Genomic DNA, 18,214 nt, shown 5'->3' with positions numbered 1-18,214 from the left:
TTACTACCACACCCAACTACCCTCTTTCTTCCTTAGTTTTACTTTTAAGAACTTTTAACTTTTAGCTTGCATATATTTTTAACACACTGTAAACCATTTAGAAATTGTCTTTGAATCTCTCTTTACTGTAGATCTCTCTTTTTCTGACCACACGAGCCTTTAAATTACTGAGCAATATGAGTAGGATTAAAGCCGTGGCTTTGCCAGCTAGATCCAGTCCATTCCTTAGCTTTTCAGCCTCATGGCTGAGGTACCGGTTGTAGCCCTGTTTACTGCCACAACTCTACGGCATTTCAAGGTCCCTGCCAGCAAGCGAGCTTCAGCAGCCTGTGCTTGCAAACCGCATGAACCACCTGTGCAAAAGAGTCAGAGTTTGCCATGGCAGGACAGCCCAGAAAGCCAGCATTTTTAAACGGCACAGCTTTTTTCCTGCTATGGCTGAAAACCGAAAAGCATGTGTTGAGCTTTTCACCAACACCGTTTAAGTGTTTTGTGGCAGGACTTCTTAATGAGCTGCAGGGTTTTGCAGCTAAAGCTGAGTCAGGAAGCCTCTCTTAGATGAGAGAGCTTGCTTGCCTCTAGCAAGCATAGCAAACCCGAGAAACTGCTGCTACCAAGAAAACAAACAGGCTTTACTCTTTCCCAAGCTTTCTCAGGCTTTCTGTGGACTCAGTCATGCCACGTTGGGAGCCATTTGTTGATATAGGAGCGGCAGGGCTGTGTCCCCAGCGCCCCAGCCACCCACATGGCTAGAATTGGTTTATGGTATACTTCTGAGCTTAGAGAAATATTAATCTGGGTATTACATTACTGTAACATATCACAGATCCATGGACTCACTGCTACATATGGCTTCAACCTTTCCTTCTGGACTTCTGGCCCCATGCAATCAACCCATCTTATGCTTTGTTTTACTCTTGTTTAGATAGGGTTTCAATCCTAGGAACTGAACTTCTACCTCCTGAAGAGGTCAAATTGGATGCTATGGTTCTGTGGTAATAATAGTCTCACACATAAACACACACACACACACACACATCTAATAGGCCCTCTAGTATTTATTGGCCTTTGATAATTTGATAATAAGGTCTGCAAAAAATATACATTTTATGATTCTTCTTGGAATTTTTTTATTCATCCTCCAAAGATATTCTATCATCCAGAGTGGAATGGCTTTTTACAATAGGCACTGGATCCTCTAATTGTTCTGGGGAGGAGTTTCTTCCACAGTGACTGGGAATGACTAGACCACGATCAACCTAGGGGCCTGTAAGAGGCCCCCCCCCAGTCATTTCCCCATGGCAAATGGTTGCCTTGTTTGTATCTTATTGACCTGCATTCATTCTCCCAATCTCGACCTTTTCTATATCTTCTGCATAATCCAGAAGTTTGGGGTCTTCCTAGAAAAACATCATGTCTAGTAACACTCTATGTACAATTTCTTATTAGATGTCCTTGTTTACCACATTTATAACATTAGACATTTTGATATCTCTTCAGGCCTTTGAAAAGCCTCATTGCTATTGTATGAGACTCAATATTGACTGTGTTGCATTCATTCTTCCATGGGTGCCGACCTGACCTTTAAAGGCACAATTATTTTTCCTTCTAAATTAACATTTTAAAAGTGAAAAATTCAACTAGTAGTCATCTAACTTGATCTGATATTGCTCCATTTACATCTTCAGTGAATCTCTGCAAAAAGTCAGTGAAGGGTTCTTTTGAGCCTTGTATAACTTTAGTAAATGGCTCGATTATTTTTCTGATTCTTGAATCTTATCTCAATCATTTAAGGCTCCCTTACAGTATGTGAACAATGTGTGTTCATCTATGGTAGTCTGTTTATTTATGTCAGTAAAACAGCCCTCACCAAGGAGATGAGAAATCTCAAAACATCTAAACTTATCTTGCTGTTCAAGGGCCTTAGCTTCTTCTCTCAACCAGTTTTTCTATAGTAACTGATGACTATATTCTAATACTGCTGAGACTAGTTGATTCCAGCCATTTAGAGTGATTCTGTTCCTAGAAGACCAGGTATTCAGCATCTGCCTTACATATACTGAATGTGTAATAGGACACTATTGCTTCCTTAATATCATTGAAATCTTTCATATGTATAGACTTCCATTTACAATCTGCATCTCCTTCAGGACAATTAACAATAGCTGACTTTACACAGTAATAACAGGATAGATCATAGCAAGTGAACTCATGACTATAGGCGGGCCATCTCTGACTCCGTAAGGTTATACAGAGGTTTAGCTCCCTCTAATCCCTTTCTTTGGTGCCTTCACGCTCTTTTTATCATTATAGTAAGTTCTTCTCAAGCTTGAAATCTATTTTTCACTGATTTTTGTAGGGTCTGAACTTCTGAACATGAATGATTCCAGTGATTTCATTAGATCAATCAGTTTCTTGTTTTCATCATTTGCATATAATTCTAAAAATTTCATTTTATTCATCAATGATACCTTTCATCCTTAGATATTACCTGTGTGGCATTCAGATTGTCTTCCAAAAGCAATGTTTTATCTGCCAGTTTTTCATAACCATTTGACACGCAACGAATTTTATCTGCTAATTTATCATTTCCATGTTCCAAAGAATGAACTTTGCCTGCCAATTTATTATTATCATTTTCCAATTGAATGAATCCTTTTGGATAATCCCCCATTACCACTTTGTAAAGTCTGTACCATTTCGGCAAGTTTCTCTTTCTTGGCGCTGTTAGCAAAACATTTTTAAGGATATGATGTGAATTTCCAGACTAATAGTAACTATAGCTAAAAATGTGTACGTACAAGGTAGGTCGTATATCTCTTCTAAAATTCCATCTATATTAGAAACCAAAAATGTTTCAAATTTCTGTATGACCTCAGAAAAAATTCCTCTAGAGACTGTTCTAGGTGTCTTATTTTTAGACTGTAATGACAACACTTGACCAGCAGGGGCCGCAGGTGTACCACCAGACCAGGTCAGACAAGGCTGACTCAGGCTCCCTGAGTGGGTTCCTGTAAATTAGAGACTCACCCGAGCAAACTTCCACCTGGTACCCCCAAGTACTAGACAGAACTACAGAGAGCACAACAGATTATACATACTAATGAAGCAGTACACTGAACGATTTTAGAAGTCTTCAACTCGCGTGGTGCTCCAAAAACCTGAGCAGAACTGTCTGGTGCTTAAGTGGAGTTGGAGGCAGAATGTAACACTGACTCCCACAGGGGACTCTGGAATGTGGACTCTTCAGGCCAATTTACCACAGGCATTGTTCCAATTTAGCAGTTTGGTAGGGCTGTGAAAGAGCATGCAGACAGCTGCTGGCCTCAGGGGCAGAGCAGCTCATGAGTGCATGACCATGACAGAACAGCAGGGAGCGTGTCCAAGCTGGAGATGGGAGCTGGTGCCAGAACAGTGAGTGCCAGGTCTCCTTTTTGCCTAAAAAAAAAAAAAAAAAAAAAAAAAAAAAAAAAAAAAAAATAAGATGGGTCGAGCTGAACCCACAGTTCAATGCACCTAATGCACAAGCTAGCAAGCAACTCCTGTAGCAAACAGAGGTGGCTAATGGAGCATGTGGTGGGGGGTTGAAACTACTTGAAGGGCAGGAAGCTATGGGGTGGGGATCTTGTGTCTCAGGGATCCAAACTCACCAACAGCTGTAGAGGTTGGTAGGTCACAAGGCCACTGGTTATGATAAATCCATGTGTGTCTGTTTAAGGGGTATTAAGAATTTTTAAACATGAAAGGGGGGATACACTCATGAATACAGGACATGGTAAATCAAGTTTCAAAGTCTTTGGAAAGCTGGAGACCAATCACATGCTGCTTTATGCCACCTCTCCTAGTCTTCACCATCAAAGAAAGACCAACCACTCTCCCTCCTTCCTTATAAGACATCGCATAGTCAAACAAGAAGCACTGCCTCTTTCAGCTCAGACAGCCCAAGGCCTTGGGTGGAGCCAAGGCGTACTATTTGTATCATGAAACAGTATCTAAAATACTAAAATACTAAAAACAATCAATGCTTAGTTATTTTTTAGTTTTGGTTTTTCCTGATGATCAGTGATGTTGAAAACCTTTTAAAGTGGGTGCTAGGTGTATGTGCTTTTCTTTTGTACAGGATCTGCTCATGTAATTACTCATTGTTGGTTGGAGGCTTTATTCTCTTGACTTACAACTTCTTCAGTTAATTGAAACCTTTCTATATTAGCCCAAAATCTAAAGAACAAATGGAAAGCGTTTTCTCTCATCATATGGTGTTCTGGTTATAGTTTACCTTGCTCTACAAAATATTTTTTCTTTTCCACATTTGCGTCTTCATTTTGTGTGGTACCATCTTTTGATTCCTGAGGCTAATTTGTGTGACATTGACATTCTCTGCAGTAAGTTCTTGCCTACACCAATGTCTTGACAATTGTTAGGTGTGTGTTCTTCTATAACTTTCAATGTTTCATGTTCTAAGCTTAGGATTGTGAACTGTTTTGAACTGATTCCTATGTAAGGTGGAGGATAATGATCTAATTTTATTCCACTGCATGTTTAGATCCAGCCTGTCACCTGCATTTCCTGTTTAGGCTATGTCTTCAACTGCTCATTTTTCTCCTTGTTAAACAGATACTTGGCTGTGTGATTGGTGTGTAAAGAAAATTATAATTATCTAGAAGTACCAGCTTAACCCAGTATAATGGTTACCATCAAGAATTCTAATCATAAGTGTTTGAAAGGCTGATGGCAAAGAAAAATCCTTATTTTCTGCAGGTGGACATGAAAATGTGTAGAGATTTTTATAGAAATCATTTTGGAGGCTCATAAAACTTTTAAAATAGAAACTAAAGGACATATGGCACAAGTATTCCACATCTGGCGTCATCTCCAGAAAACTGCATTCAGGCTTGGAGATTTTATTTCACCTTGACTAGGTTCTTTTTTTGTTTTTAGTTCTTGTTCTGTTTTGTAATTTAAGTCATATTTCAATTTTATTTTTCCCATAGAAATTTGCATTTATTTCAATGTATTTACATTACTAGATATGGTGTGGGATGTCCTTCTGTCTATGTGTTTCTTTTATTGGTTAATGAATAAAGAAACTGCCTTGGCCTGATAGGGCAGAACTTAGGTAGGCAGAGAAGACAGACCTGAATTCTGGGAGGAAGAAAGCAGAGTCAGAGGACACCATGGATCCACCACTGGAGATAGACATGCTTTGCCAGTAAGACACTACCATGTGGTGATACACAGATTAATAGAAATGGGTTAAATTAAGATGTAAAACTTAGCCACTAAGAAGCTAGAGCTAATGGGCCAAGAACTGATTTAATTAATATAGTTTCTGTGTGGTTATTTTGGGGCTGAGCTAGCCAGGCAACCAGGACAAACAAGTGGCCTCCTCACTCCTACATAGAAACACATTTCTACAAAATATTAAATATTTTTTCATGATGACAACATTCTATTTTTTTTTTGTCTAGCTCTTCAAATGCATGGGTTTGTTTGTGTGTATGTGTTTGTATGAGGGTGAATTTTGTATAATATGGTATAGCATTAATACTCTAAGTTCTTAAAATCTGCATTCAAATTCTATTGATGTATTATTTTTTCAATTTACATGTTGTCTTTTTTTATTTCTATTCTACATAAAATGGTTTATTGTATCTCTGTTGCCAGAGTAGTTATTATTGTGTGCGTTACTACTCAATGGACACTTTTTAAACTTTACACATTTCCTTGTATACATATACTCCTGTGAGCACATGTTGTAGAGGATCAAGGTAGATCCCGGAGTTAGAGATTTCAAAGCCATTTATCTTGATATGTATTCTCAAACCCAGAAAAAAAAAAGTAGGTTCTAAAGCTAGTGAAGTAATGGACTTGTTAGGTAAGTGATAGCAAGCAGGCAAAGAAAAGAAATTTCCTTCTCCTCTTGGCCTTTCATAGGGTCCCATCAGAATCAGTTCTGCATTAAATGCGTGTGTTCCTGCATAAAAATCTAGGTGGATGCTCCAAATAGAATGCCTTTGGTGCTCAACATTCTCTCAGGAATGGACTGGTGCTGCCATTATATAACTTTCAAGTGTATTGATTTATTAATTAATAAAATATTTACGTGATAATGTCTGGTAAATTGTTTTAGGTGTAATAATCTTTATTGTCCAGCAGGTGCCATGGTGGCAGAGTCGCGACTAGTGGTGGCACAACTGGTGTTGCCAGGCACGGTCCAGTACTACTTTGGCTTCCTGCCTTAATGCTGGTTAAATACTGAGAAATATGCTTTGCTTGACAAAGTAAAAGCGATTAAATCAAGTCCGTAAGTGGAGCAAGAAGCCCAGAACTCAGGAGCAAAAACCAGAAGCTACACAAGTTGCCCTGAGGCAGGAAATACAGCTGGGCTGGGGGCGGGGGACTGTGCATCAGCTTGGCAAATTTCCAGGTTGCCTCATGCACTTAGCTCCACTGTGGTGGGGATTTTATAAATAAATAAATAAATAAATAAATAAATAAATAAATAAATAAACTACTTAGTAGGTAAAAGCAAGCCAAGCAGTCAGGGTGGGAGAATTTCTGGGCTGTGAACCCATTAGGCCTTTAAGCCAGTCCACCTAGTAGGTGTGAAGTTTGGATCCACATGGGTGCCAGATGAAGACGGATACTAAAAAGAAATCCCACACTACCTCAGAATTGAGTATAATAAAGAGTTAGTTATTTAGTTATTTATTTATTAATAAAGAGTAGACTCATAGATCACAATCCTTTGTTTGAATGGGGAACAGCAACCAAATCCTGAAGCCAGAAGAGAGGGTAACAGCGCATTTACATAGGCATTTATAGTATAAGAGGCCATGCCCAAGTAAGCCAGTATCTTAAAGGGTACTGGCTGTAGGAATTCCTACAGCATGTGGGGATTTGGAAATATTAGTAAAGAATACAAAGATGCATGAAAATAATAAAAACAGAAACCATAAAAAGTTCCAGGAGGGCATTCCAGTGAATACTAATATTGCCCATGTTCAATTCTCCATACTCTTTTATACCCTAACACAAAAGGGAGAAGAAGGTAACGAAAGACTTCTTAACATGATACAAAGGACAATGTGAACAGTTTGTTGCTTTAACCCTCTGAGGCATCAAGTCATTATCATTCTCTTGCTTAGGCAGTAAAACCACACTAGACCAAGTATCCTGAAGGCAACCATTCCCCCAGGTAACCTCATAATTACAAAAGAAGAAGAAGAAGAAGAAGAAGAAGAAGAAGAAGAAGAAGAAGAAGAAGAGGAAGAGGAAGAGGAAGAGGAAGAGGAAGAGGAAGAGGAAGAGGAAGAGGAAGAGGAAGAGGAAGAAGAAGAAGAAGAAGAATGTTTGTATATCCTGACCATCTGTCAAGACGGAAAGGATCTATTTGTATGAGCTATCATAATGTCAAAAGAACCATGTAATCACATCCTGTGTTGGGACATGTAGCCATGCTTGTCAACCATTTTGAGCAACCTCCAAACTCTCTGATCATCAGACAAGGTAGAAATAGACTCACATTTTTGGGCCTCCACAATAATCATTCTGTTATTAAGTGCATGATGTGAACAACAAACCATAATTTCACATTGACAGTTTATATATAAATAATCAGAAGACAAATTCTAATAAATCAATTTTATAATTATTGCTTACTGGGATTAGATTTTTATAATTTTCATTGTTAAAGGGAAACAGAGGAATTTTAATAAACAGGTTGTAAATTTGGGCAGAAAGACAAACAGACAACAATGAGAGTTCTTTCTTGGCTGCAGCTTGTCTCACTCGTGGCAATTCATCCTTTGAATCTCTTTTGGGATCTGTCCACTTCAATTAGGCTCTCATAGAAGCCAGTAATTATATCATGGAAAACCCATTAATGTTAAAACAAAAAAAGAAAAGAAAACACTAAAAATTAAAAAATAAACACCATAGAGTTCCAATATTTTCTCCATGGTCAATTATAAAATAGGTGTGGGGATCCTATTGGACTCAATGGGCCATGAAGTATAATGGTGGCCACCATATTGCTTGCTCCAAGTGGTGACATCAACCAAGATAGTGGTGAAGTCACATGGTGTATATTTTCTTTGTGATATCATTTGCATAATCACCAGCCAAGGCGCATGGTTGCTTCTATATTGAAAAGAATTCTGAAGTCATGTGTGCAATAAACCAGGTCATACTTTCTTTTCAAGTTGAACTCAGATGCAGCGTAAGGTAATTACATCTGTCATCAGTGCATTCAAGGGTGTTGTATAATGTGAAAGGATAAAGAAAGAGAAAGGCGGATGAAGGAAATTAAAAAATCTGAGCACAAAAGTCCCCAGAGGATTCAAGCCTACATGATTCTAGACCGTTAAAACAAAGAAAGCTCACTCAGTCATCCTGTTCTTCATTGTCTGTCTCTCAGCAAGGAAAGGGAGATGGCAATGGAAGAGAGGAAACGTTGTTTAAAGAGTTGTGCCTGGGTATTGGAGCCCCCAGACTTTTCACACGTTCAGATTCAATGTTGTTTGGGATTGATGCATGTGACAGGCATCCCCATAAGAACCATTGCCCCTTAACTGCAACTGAATGGATACAGTCTCTCCATCTATGTACACACAGAGTGGATGTGTGGGTGATGTTGGGATTTTTCTATTATAGAACAAAGGAGATTTTAAGTTTGGAAGTTTCCATCTACTGGTTATTTCACCAAAGCATCAGAGGATTAGGAGGTTTTGTTTGTGTGTCTCCTTACCAGACATTCCATGGTTGATAACAGTTCACACCAGCATTCCTGTCCAGATATTTTATAGCCACCCAAGGCTTTTAGGTAACTGAACCATCACTTACTATATATCATAGCATTCAAATTATAACAATTAACATGATGACAAAAATATTGATTGAAGATATGTAATATTAAAGATATAAAAACCATTCCATCAAACTGTTAGATATGATATGAGTTCCTTTCATAAACTGAGACAACCCTGCTCTGTAGGTTCAAGCTGAGGAGCTACCAGTTTTCTTTGGCGTTCATATTTGCCATTGAGGGAGGGGATCAACAGGAACATTCACATTTTACCCAACACATCGCTAGGATTTGATCTTTAAAAAGTCCAAGGCAATCAATGGAATATTGAGCAGGAAGCTTTTACTTGTCTCACAGGAGTGGGGATTAATATTCCCAATTACACATGTAGAAGGCACATCAAGGCTGCCGCTTTACTTACAGGAACATCATGGGCAACATCTGTACATATTGGGACACTGCTGAATCTCTACAAATATCCACAGGTGAGGGCTTGAGGGAGCAGGAAACCTGAATTAAACTGCAGACATTTCAGGTATTTTCAACTGTAAAGACTTGAGGCTGTGTCATTCATCTATTGAAGAATAAGTTAGGCGTTTGATTATATGACCTCACATACTTGGCTTGCGTTAAAGAAGAGGAAGAGATTGGAGCATAGAGTGTTTTTTTAGAAAATGTTGTTCCTTATACAGAATTCTCTATAAATGTCTTCAGAAACAAGATGGGAGTTTAAAATATCATAAGCAGAAGTTAGTTGCTACCAATCCAAGGTGCCTTCAAAGGTTTAAGATTGTGTTCTATGTAAATATTTTCCCTCTTGTTTCCTATTTGAAATTTCCTTCAGCTTACTTTTGGGCCATTTTATACTATCCTGAGTGACAGGTCAGTTCTCTTCTCTCAGCCAGATAGCACCAAAGGACACTTTGATGGTTCGTTTCAGCTGGACCTGGGTGGGACTGTTTCTCACAAATGACCACAACGGGACCCAAATTCTCTCAGACTTGAGAGTAGAGCTGGACAAGAATAGAGCGTGCATAGCTTTTGTAGAAATGATTCCAGACAACATAGTTCCCTTTTACTACTTTTCCATAAAAACTCACCTATAGATCCTAAAATCATCTGCAAGTGTGGTTATCGTTTGCGGTGGTACTGAATCTTTACATGGTATAATCCAAAATATAGTATAACATTTAATAACTTGGAAAGTTTGGGTCATGAAGTCAGAATGGGATGTATCTAAATATCTTTCTACTTTCATGTTTGATTCATTACATTGGAGTCTCATATTTGCACATCAACATGCTGAGATTTCTGAATTTAGGAAGTTTATCCAGGCATATAACTCTTCCAAATATCCAGAAGACCTTTGTCTTGCTGTTTTGTGGAACATACACTTCAATTGCTCTTATTGTAAAATTTTGGGTAACTGTCTACCCAATGTTTCCTTGGAACTGTTGCCTAGAAATATTTGGGAAATGGACATGACTGAAGAGAGTTACAGCATATATAATTCTGTGTGTGCTGTGGCTCACAGTGTACATGAGAAGACTCTCCAACAAGTAAAAATTCATCCCTCTGGAAATGAAGAGGTTAATTCCTATCCTTGGGAGATAATTTCTCTACTTACTCCCTCAACCCACCCCCATCTACTTCTCAGAGAGGGTAAGGCACACTACTTTTGGGAATGTCCAAGGCTCTTACACTACATCTAGGCTGAGCAAGGGATCCATCTAAAGAGAATAAGTTACAAAAATGTCAGTACAGGCAATAGGGATAAATCCTGGTGCCACTGCCAGTGGCCCCTCAGTCTGCCCCAGCCATGCAACTGTCAACGACAATCAGAGAAACTAGTTTGGTCCTATGCTTGTTCCTTCCCAGTATGGCTGGGGTTGGTGAGCTCCCATTAGCTCAGGTAGACTGCTTCAGTGGGTGTACCCATCATGGTCTTGATCTCTTTGCTCATATTCTTATTCCTCCCACTCTTCAACTGGACTTTGATAGCTCAGTCCAGTGCTCCAATGTTGGGTATGCCTCTGTTGCTGGATGAAGGTTCTGTGGTAATATTTAAGATATTTATCAGTCTGACTATAGGACAAGGGCAGGTTAGGTACTCTCTGCTCTATTGCTTAGTCTTAACTGGGGTCATCCTTGGGGATTCCTGGGAATTTCTTTAGAGCCAGATTTCTTGCTAACCCTATAATGGCTCCCTTAATCAAGATATCTCTTTCCTTGCTCTCATCTGATGTGGGAGTGATTTCTTATTAATAAAGAAACTGCCTTGGCCCATTTTATTGGATAGAAAATTAGGTAGGCGGAGTATACAGAAGAGAATTCTGGGAGAAAGAAGCTGAGTTGAGGAGTCGCCATGATTCTCCCGCTCCAGACAGACGCAGGTTAAGATCCTCCCTGGTAAGCCAGCTCGTGGGCTACACAGAATATTAGAAATGAGTTAAAACAATATGTAAGAGCTAGCCAATAAGAAACTGGAACTAGCCAGGCCAGGCAGTGTTTAAAAGAATACAGTTTCCGTGTAATTATTTCGGGGCATAACCTAGCCATGCGGGCGGCCAGGTGCCGGGGACGCAGCCCCGCCGCTCCATATTTCAACACTCATCTCTGTCCTTTCTCCATTCTGACTATCCCATTTCCTCAAGTTCTCCCTATCCCTTCCCTTCTCCTCTCCTATTCTCCTTCTACCCTCCCTTTTCCCCTACCCACATGTTCTCAATTTTGTCAGAGGAACTTAACTATTTCAACTTTCCAGGTGGATCTATATATGTTTTTCTCAGGGTTTACCTTATTACTTAGATGGTCTAGAATCATGAACTATAGGTTCAATATCCTTTGTTTATACCTAGTATCCACTTATGAGTGAGCACATACCATATTCATCTTTTCTGGTATGGGTTACCTTACTCAGGATGGTGTTTTCTAGTTCCATCAATATGCATGAAAAATTTAAGATGTCATTTTTTTATAGCCAAGTAGTACTCTAATGTGTAAATGTGCCACATTTTCTTTATCCATTCTTCAGTTGAAAGGCATCTAGATTGTCTCCAGATTCTGACTATTATAAATAATGCTGTTATGAACATAGTTGAACATGTGGCTTTGTGGTATGATTGAACATCTTTGGGGTATATGACCAAGAGTGGTATTGCTAGATCCTGAGGTAGGTTGACTCCCAATCTTCTGAAAAACTGCCATACTTATTTCCAAAGTGGTTGTACAAGTTTGCATTCCCACCATCAATGGTGGAGTGTTCCCCTTACTCCAAATCCTCTCAGCATAAGCTATTATTGGTGTTTTTGATCTTAACCATTTTGACAGGTGTAAGATGATATCTCAGAGTTGTTTGGTTTTCCATCTCCCTGATGGCTAAGTATGTCAAACATTTCCTTAAGTGTCTTTCAGCCATTTGAGATTCTTCTGTTGAGAATTCTCTGTGAAAGAAACATGTTCAACTATGTTCATTTTGATGTCTAATTTCTTGAGTTCTTTATATATATTAGAGATCAGTCCTTTGTCTGATGTGGGGTTGCTGAAGATCTTTTTCTGTTCAGTAGGTTGCCTTTTTGTCTTATTGACTGTGTCCTTTGGTTTACAGAAACTTCTCAGTTTCAGGAGGTCCCATTTGTTTATTGTTGTTCTCATTGTCTGTGTTACTGGGGGTTATATTTAGGAAGTGGTCTCCTGTGCCAATGCATTTAAGATTACTTCCCACTTTCTCCTCTATCAGGTTCAGTGTGGTCAGATTTATATTGAGATCTTTAATCCATTTGGACTTGAGTTTTGTGCATGGTAATAGATATGGATCTATTTTCATTCTTCTACATGTTGACATTCAGTTATTCCAGCACCAATTGTTGAAGATGCTTTCTATATTCCATTATATAATTTTAGCTTCTTCATCAAAAATCAAAAAAGGGACCACGTGTTCCTCTTTTGGGAGATCAGTTAAATACCCTGGGGGGGGGTCAGGACCTGGCCTGCTGTGATTTGGAGTCCAGACCAAGCCTGGGGCCTGGGATAGATGTGAGGGGCTGGGATCTACACTCCCAACTTGACATTCCAGACTCTTTGGATATAAGGGTGACAGAAAATTGGAATGGTAATTACGACAAACATTTAGGCTCTCTTTGGGAAAAAAAAGGGTGTAGACTCAAATCTGGCTACTTCCTGTGGGCAAGGGGTGGTGTGGGGAAGAGGAGAGCTAGGTTTTCACGTTCAATGAGAGGTGTGACTGGAGAGGCATCTCAGTAACTGTCATCCGGGAGATGGCAGGCATCTGTTCCTTGGGGAGATGAGAAGGCGGGTGTCTAGGAAAAATATTGTTATCACTAAAGATGAGTGTGCCATAATGAGGAGCAGGTAGGCCCTTCATTGTGGCGTCCTGGAAAACCAGAGGGTGGAAGGTCCTGTCTGCTGGGCAGACCAAGTATCTTGAGTAGGCGCCGGCTTGAGCCTGGAGAGATGGTACCAGCATGAGTGTGTCCCAAGAGCTTGGCAGCCAAAAGGGTGGTGAGGATTACCTTGTGAAGTCCTGAGAGACCTAGGAGTTAACTGTTTGAGGAGTACTCTGTCCTCTGGGGAGAGCAGGGCATGTTTAAGGGCATTAGGGTCCACTGGTGTGGTGGTAGGAAGACAACTGTCAGTGTGTGAATGGAGAAGGGACCTTAAAAGGGAGAGGTAGGGTACATATCCTGCCAGTGGAGGAGTTTGAACTGGGAGGTGATGGTTAAGGAGAAAGGGCCTGCTATAAAGCAACTCAAAAGGGCTCAGGCCTATAGGGGAATGTGGGGTGGCCCTGAGACGAGTCAGGGAAATGGGGAGAAGGGAGGGCCTAGATAACCTGAGTTCAATGGAGAGCTTGGTTAGTTGTTCTTTGATGAGTCCAATTGACCAGGAGATGTTGAGCGCTTTTGACATGAGCTCCATGACCCTGACCCATCACACCTGCTGTTGCCCTGGAGACTGAAAACACTTCTATCCATCCTGTAAAAGTGTCCACAAGTGTTAAGAGATAACAAAGTTTTTTATGAGTAGGCATATGGGTTAAATTAACCTGCCAATCTTTGTCCAGTTGTGTCCATGAAGCTGGTGTATGTGGAGAGCTCCTTGTGGGTTGGCCTGGGCACACGTCTGGCAGGAGGAGTGAACCTGTAAAACAGAATCTTGGAGATGGGTGGGGTTAAAAAGGGGCTCCAAGAAGCAGAACAAAGCTTTGGGGATGTGGCTAAGGATATCTCCACCCAGTAAAGGTGCTGGGCAAGCCGGTATCGCTAAGAAAGAATGAGAGAAAAAAAATGTCCTGTAAGAATGGAGGGCAGTGACAAAGTTTTAAGTGGGGAGGAATGGGTCCTATCTACCCCCATAGCTGAAATTCGTGAGGGAAACTTAAGGCCCGAGTGGAAATAAAAGTAATAGACTTACCCGCCATTTGTAGCTTTACCTGTAGGCTCGGAATATACCAAGTCTGGGCAGTGTCAATCCTCTGTAAGGCTGGCACAGTTTCACTTGCCGATGGTGATGAGGCTGGACCTCTGTGGCTTGGCATAGAGAACAAGCCCACATGGGGGCATTGTGATTTCCAGTGTCCAGGTTGCTAGCAGATAGGGCACAACCTCGGAGCAGGTGTAGTGCAATAGTGTGCCACGTGACCATTTAGGCCACACTGAAACAGTTTGTCTGTGAGGTTGACTTCGCCTGGGCTCTATCAGGGTAGAGCCCTGTGGTTGGCCTCCCTTGTCCCCATTCCTGAGACCTTAGGGCAGCTGTTGAGGCCTGGGCCTGTAGATTGATGTAGCTTTGCCTGTTGGGAAGACTCAGCTGATTTCTCTTGGACATTAAAACTTTAAAGGCCATTTTCACCAATTTCCATACAGGAGTTTGGGGACCTTCCTCAACCGTTTTTAACTCTTTTCTAATATCTGGTACTGACTGAGGAAAAAATTGGGTAAGCAGAAGGATTAGTAGAAAAAGAACCTAGTCTTTTCTATCTGAGAGAGATTTGGAAGAGAAAAGGGAGTATGGGAGGGGCTAGCCCAGTGAGGTGAAGGGGTCCAGGAATGGAGCAGTGAGGTGGGGGGGGGAGTGGAAGTTGACCTTGAACCTCCTAATTGGGAAAGGGAGGGGAAAGAAAGACACTACAATAAGCAAAAGGACTGAAATCTGGGAGTTAAAAAAAATTCCACCCAGGGAGTGATTTGCCTACAGAATGTTTTGGTCTAAGGTATAAGCGTGACTTGCTTTGTTCTAGTTAAAAGAATGTTTAACTACGAATGTAGCCCATGCCCTTCAAATTGGTATGTTCATTTCCTTGAATCATGTTAATGTAGTTTTTATCTTACTTCTACCTTTAGGAGTCAGGGGTATTTTAAGCACTTGGAAATTAAATGCAGGTGAATTTCAATACTCACTGGAACCCCCTCCCAATACTAAAAAATTAATCTATTCAGAACATTTTCTCTTTGTTGTTCTTTCTTTCTTGTTCTCTATTCTAATTTTTCTGTCCTGTCTATTATTTCTTAGCTCTAATTCTCTGTCTCAATTCTAATCCCAGTTCCAGTTTTCGGCTACATTCTTCTCATCCTCCTTCTTAATTTTCCTATCTCTGCTAATTTCTGGAGACACTTCTGCTCCAGCTTCTTTTAACTCTCTTTGTTCTTACACGGCTATAAAGACCCACAAAATCATGCAGGCCTAGAGAGAGAGAGTAACCAAGCAACCCATGTACAAGGAAAAGGGAAGTTTGTTGCCCTTGGTCCATTAGCACTTTTTTCAAAAGGTTTCAAGTTCTAAGGGCCTTTTAGAGCTGAAGTTTATAGCATCTACTCTAAGTGCTTGAAACAAAGAGGAGATCCAGATTTAAATTATCAGATCCAGGACATGGTGCCTATCAGATGTGCCAGTGAAGGTTTGTCTCCCTCCAGGCTATGGGTAGATTGCTAACTATTTTTTCCTGAGAGTAAAACACAAGCAGTCAATCTCCTGAACAAAAATCATCAGTAAACTGAGGTGTAGGTGGGCATGAGATGCTAGGAATCTTTTAATGCAAGGTTAGTTTTAGGTCATTGCTTTTCTTATTTATAAGTGAGGAAAAAGCAGGGCATGCTTATTTTTTCTATATGAGCATCTATGAATCAACAGTTTTGGGCAGATAGTAATTCTATGTCCTTGGATACCTGGGAATGTCTTAAACAGAATATCTTTGTCTGAGCAAATACCTGTCAATAAAGATAACTGCAAGAAGGCAGATCTCTGCATTTACATAGGAGAAAGGAACAAAGACCTGGTATTGGGAAACAGGCTTTTTGACTGTGTGAGTAATTTCACACATAGTGAGGGGATGTTATCAGTAAAATCCCAAATGCATAGTGGAAATTATGCCCAGTAAATGATCAAATAGTGTTGCACTATGGGAGATAAATTCTAAATTTGTAACAGAAGGGTATAAGGTCTGGTGAGAAAACTACAGCAAGAAATAGCCACCTTATTTGCAAGCCAATAATTCAAACATGTCATGCATTTTGGGTTAGTCCTCCTTACAGAGATCTTGACTCTGATGAGGCAATCCTGTGAAATGAGGCTGATTAATACTTAATGATTCTGTGATTCATAGTAAAAGGGAATATGGGGAGTGACAGCCAAAACTGAGGGTCATTTGAGGGGTTGTAGGGAAACCTAATACAGTAGAAGTTTTTGATAAAAATGTGTGTGTGTGTGTGTGTGTGTGTGTGTGTGTGTAAGAATCCTAAATTGTAATCACCAAATAACAGGAGAGACAAGTCCCAACTAGAGATCACCTTCAGTTCCAGGAATGTGTTACATCTATCAATTTTTGGATAAAGGGTTCCCATGGAACCCCCCAAACAACCTAGGCTCTCCACAAACGGATGGTAAGGCTCTATTGGTGAAGACAACACGTGCATGGCTCACTGAATGTGGATAAATAGTGCCTTGACCCTGCTTGCCATACGTTACTCTGTACACTACCAGAGGAGAGAGGTAAACAACCCCCCAGCTATAAACCCTGTGATTGACAGTGGTGACTTTCCTGAAAGGCTGTCTAGACACAACAAGACTGATGTACATATGAACTCACAGAGACTGGCAGCATGCACAGAGCTTGCACAGATGAATCTAAGCTCTGAGAGGGGAAATGGACTTGAGCCCCCATTCCTAACCCAGAGCCTTCTCCAACTGATAATTGCTTACAATTGAAAAAATAGTTCTTTCCAAAGGAGTCTCACTGGTAACACAAATCACACTTTAGGGCAGGCTCCGGGCCCAGCAATAGATGGCCAACAAACTCAATAGTATTTATAGAGGGATTTTGTTTGTTTGTTTGTTTGTTGTTTTTGTTTTTTAATCTCACAATGTTTCATCTGGACCTGTGGGGGGGGTTACAGATATTTTGCTTATATATTATAGCCGCTAATATTTTTATGGTTTTTCTGTGTGTATGAATGTATGTCTCAGTCTTATGTGTTTTCTGTGCTTTGTCTTTAACTCTTTTTATTTATTTTGTTTGTTTTTTATATTATTATTTATGTTTTCAGGTTCCTGTTTGTTTGTACTGAGAAAGAGAAAGAAAGGGTGTATATGATTCAGTGGATAAAATGCCTGCTATGCTTGCATAAGGACCAAAGTCCTATTGTCTGTACACAGTGACTGGCAGGCATAGTGGACCCTGTAACTCCAGGGTGTGGGAGACAGAGGCAGAGAAAAGCAGGGCAAGCTAGCCAGTTAGATAAGCCAAATTGGCAAGCTCAGGTTTCAAGTGAGAGAAACTGATCCAATATATAAGATGGGCAATAATAATAATAATAATAATAATAATAATAATAATAATAATTTTATCTTGAATTTTGCAGGAAAATGAACGGAGCTAGAAAACATCATTTAGAATGAGGTAACCCAGACACACAAAGAAATTATCACATGTACTCACTCATAGGTGGTTCTTTAAACATAAAGCAAAGAAAACCAGCCTACAAACCACAATCCCAGACAATAATGAGGACACTAAGAGAGACTTACATAGATCTAATCTACATGGGAAGTAGAAAAAGACAAGGTCTCCTGAGTAAATTGGGAGCATGGGAACCTTGGGGGAGGGTTGAAAGGGGGAGGAGAAAGGCAGGGAGGGGAGCAGAGAAAAATGTAGAGCTCAATAAAAATCAATCAAAAAACGGATGGGCTGTTGGTCAAAGGCTGTCTGCTCCCTACCACATACATAGGCACACATGTGCGCTGCACATCCCCATACTCACAAGCACCCCTAACATCATCGGGGGTTTTGGGTTAGGTTTGTTTTGTCTGCCAGTCAAAGAATGGTAATGAAGGTAGGAGCATAACAGCTGGGGGGGGGGGGAATCTCAGGCACAGTGGGTGGAGTTAACAGTT

The 18,214-nt window shown here is 40.3% G+C and overlaps 1 protein-coding gene and 1 long non-coding RNA gene across 2 annotated transcripts in view; one reads left to right on the top strand and one right to left on the bottom strand.

Annotated features, from left to right (window-relative positions):
- LOC126492995 (cytochrome P450 3A6-like) overlaps window positions 1-17,715 on the top strand; it is a 223,526-nt gene extending 205,811 nt beyond the window's left edge. Inside the window, exon 14 of the mRNA XM_050129716.1 lies at window positions 17,683-17,715. Within this exon, the coding sequence (XP_049985673.1) occupies window positions 17,683-17,700 (18 nt within the window). The 3' untranslated portion in view covers window positions 17,701-17,715. The remainder of the gene's footprint in view (window positions 1-17,682) is intronic.
- LOC126493002 (uncharacterized) overlaps window positions 1-18,214 on the bottom strand; it is a 236,485-nt gene that overhangs the window by 117,255 nt on the left and 101,016 nt on the right. The window lies entirely within an intron of this gene.

Source organism: Alexandromys fortis, unplaced genomic scaffold (genome assembly GCF_014885135.2).
Source record: "Alexandromys fortis isolate MF-2015 unplaced genomic scaffold, M_Fortis_MF-2015_v1.1 scaffold_306, whole genome shotgun sequence".
Lineage (NCBI taxonomy): Eukaryota > Metazoa > Chordata > Mammalia > Rodentia > Cricetidae > Alexandromys > Alexandromys fortis.
Note: the sequence above shows the minus strand (reverse complement) of the source record. Positions and strands in the feature narration are given on the sequence as shown.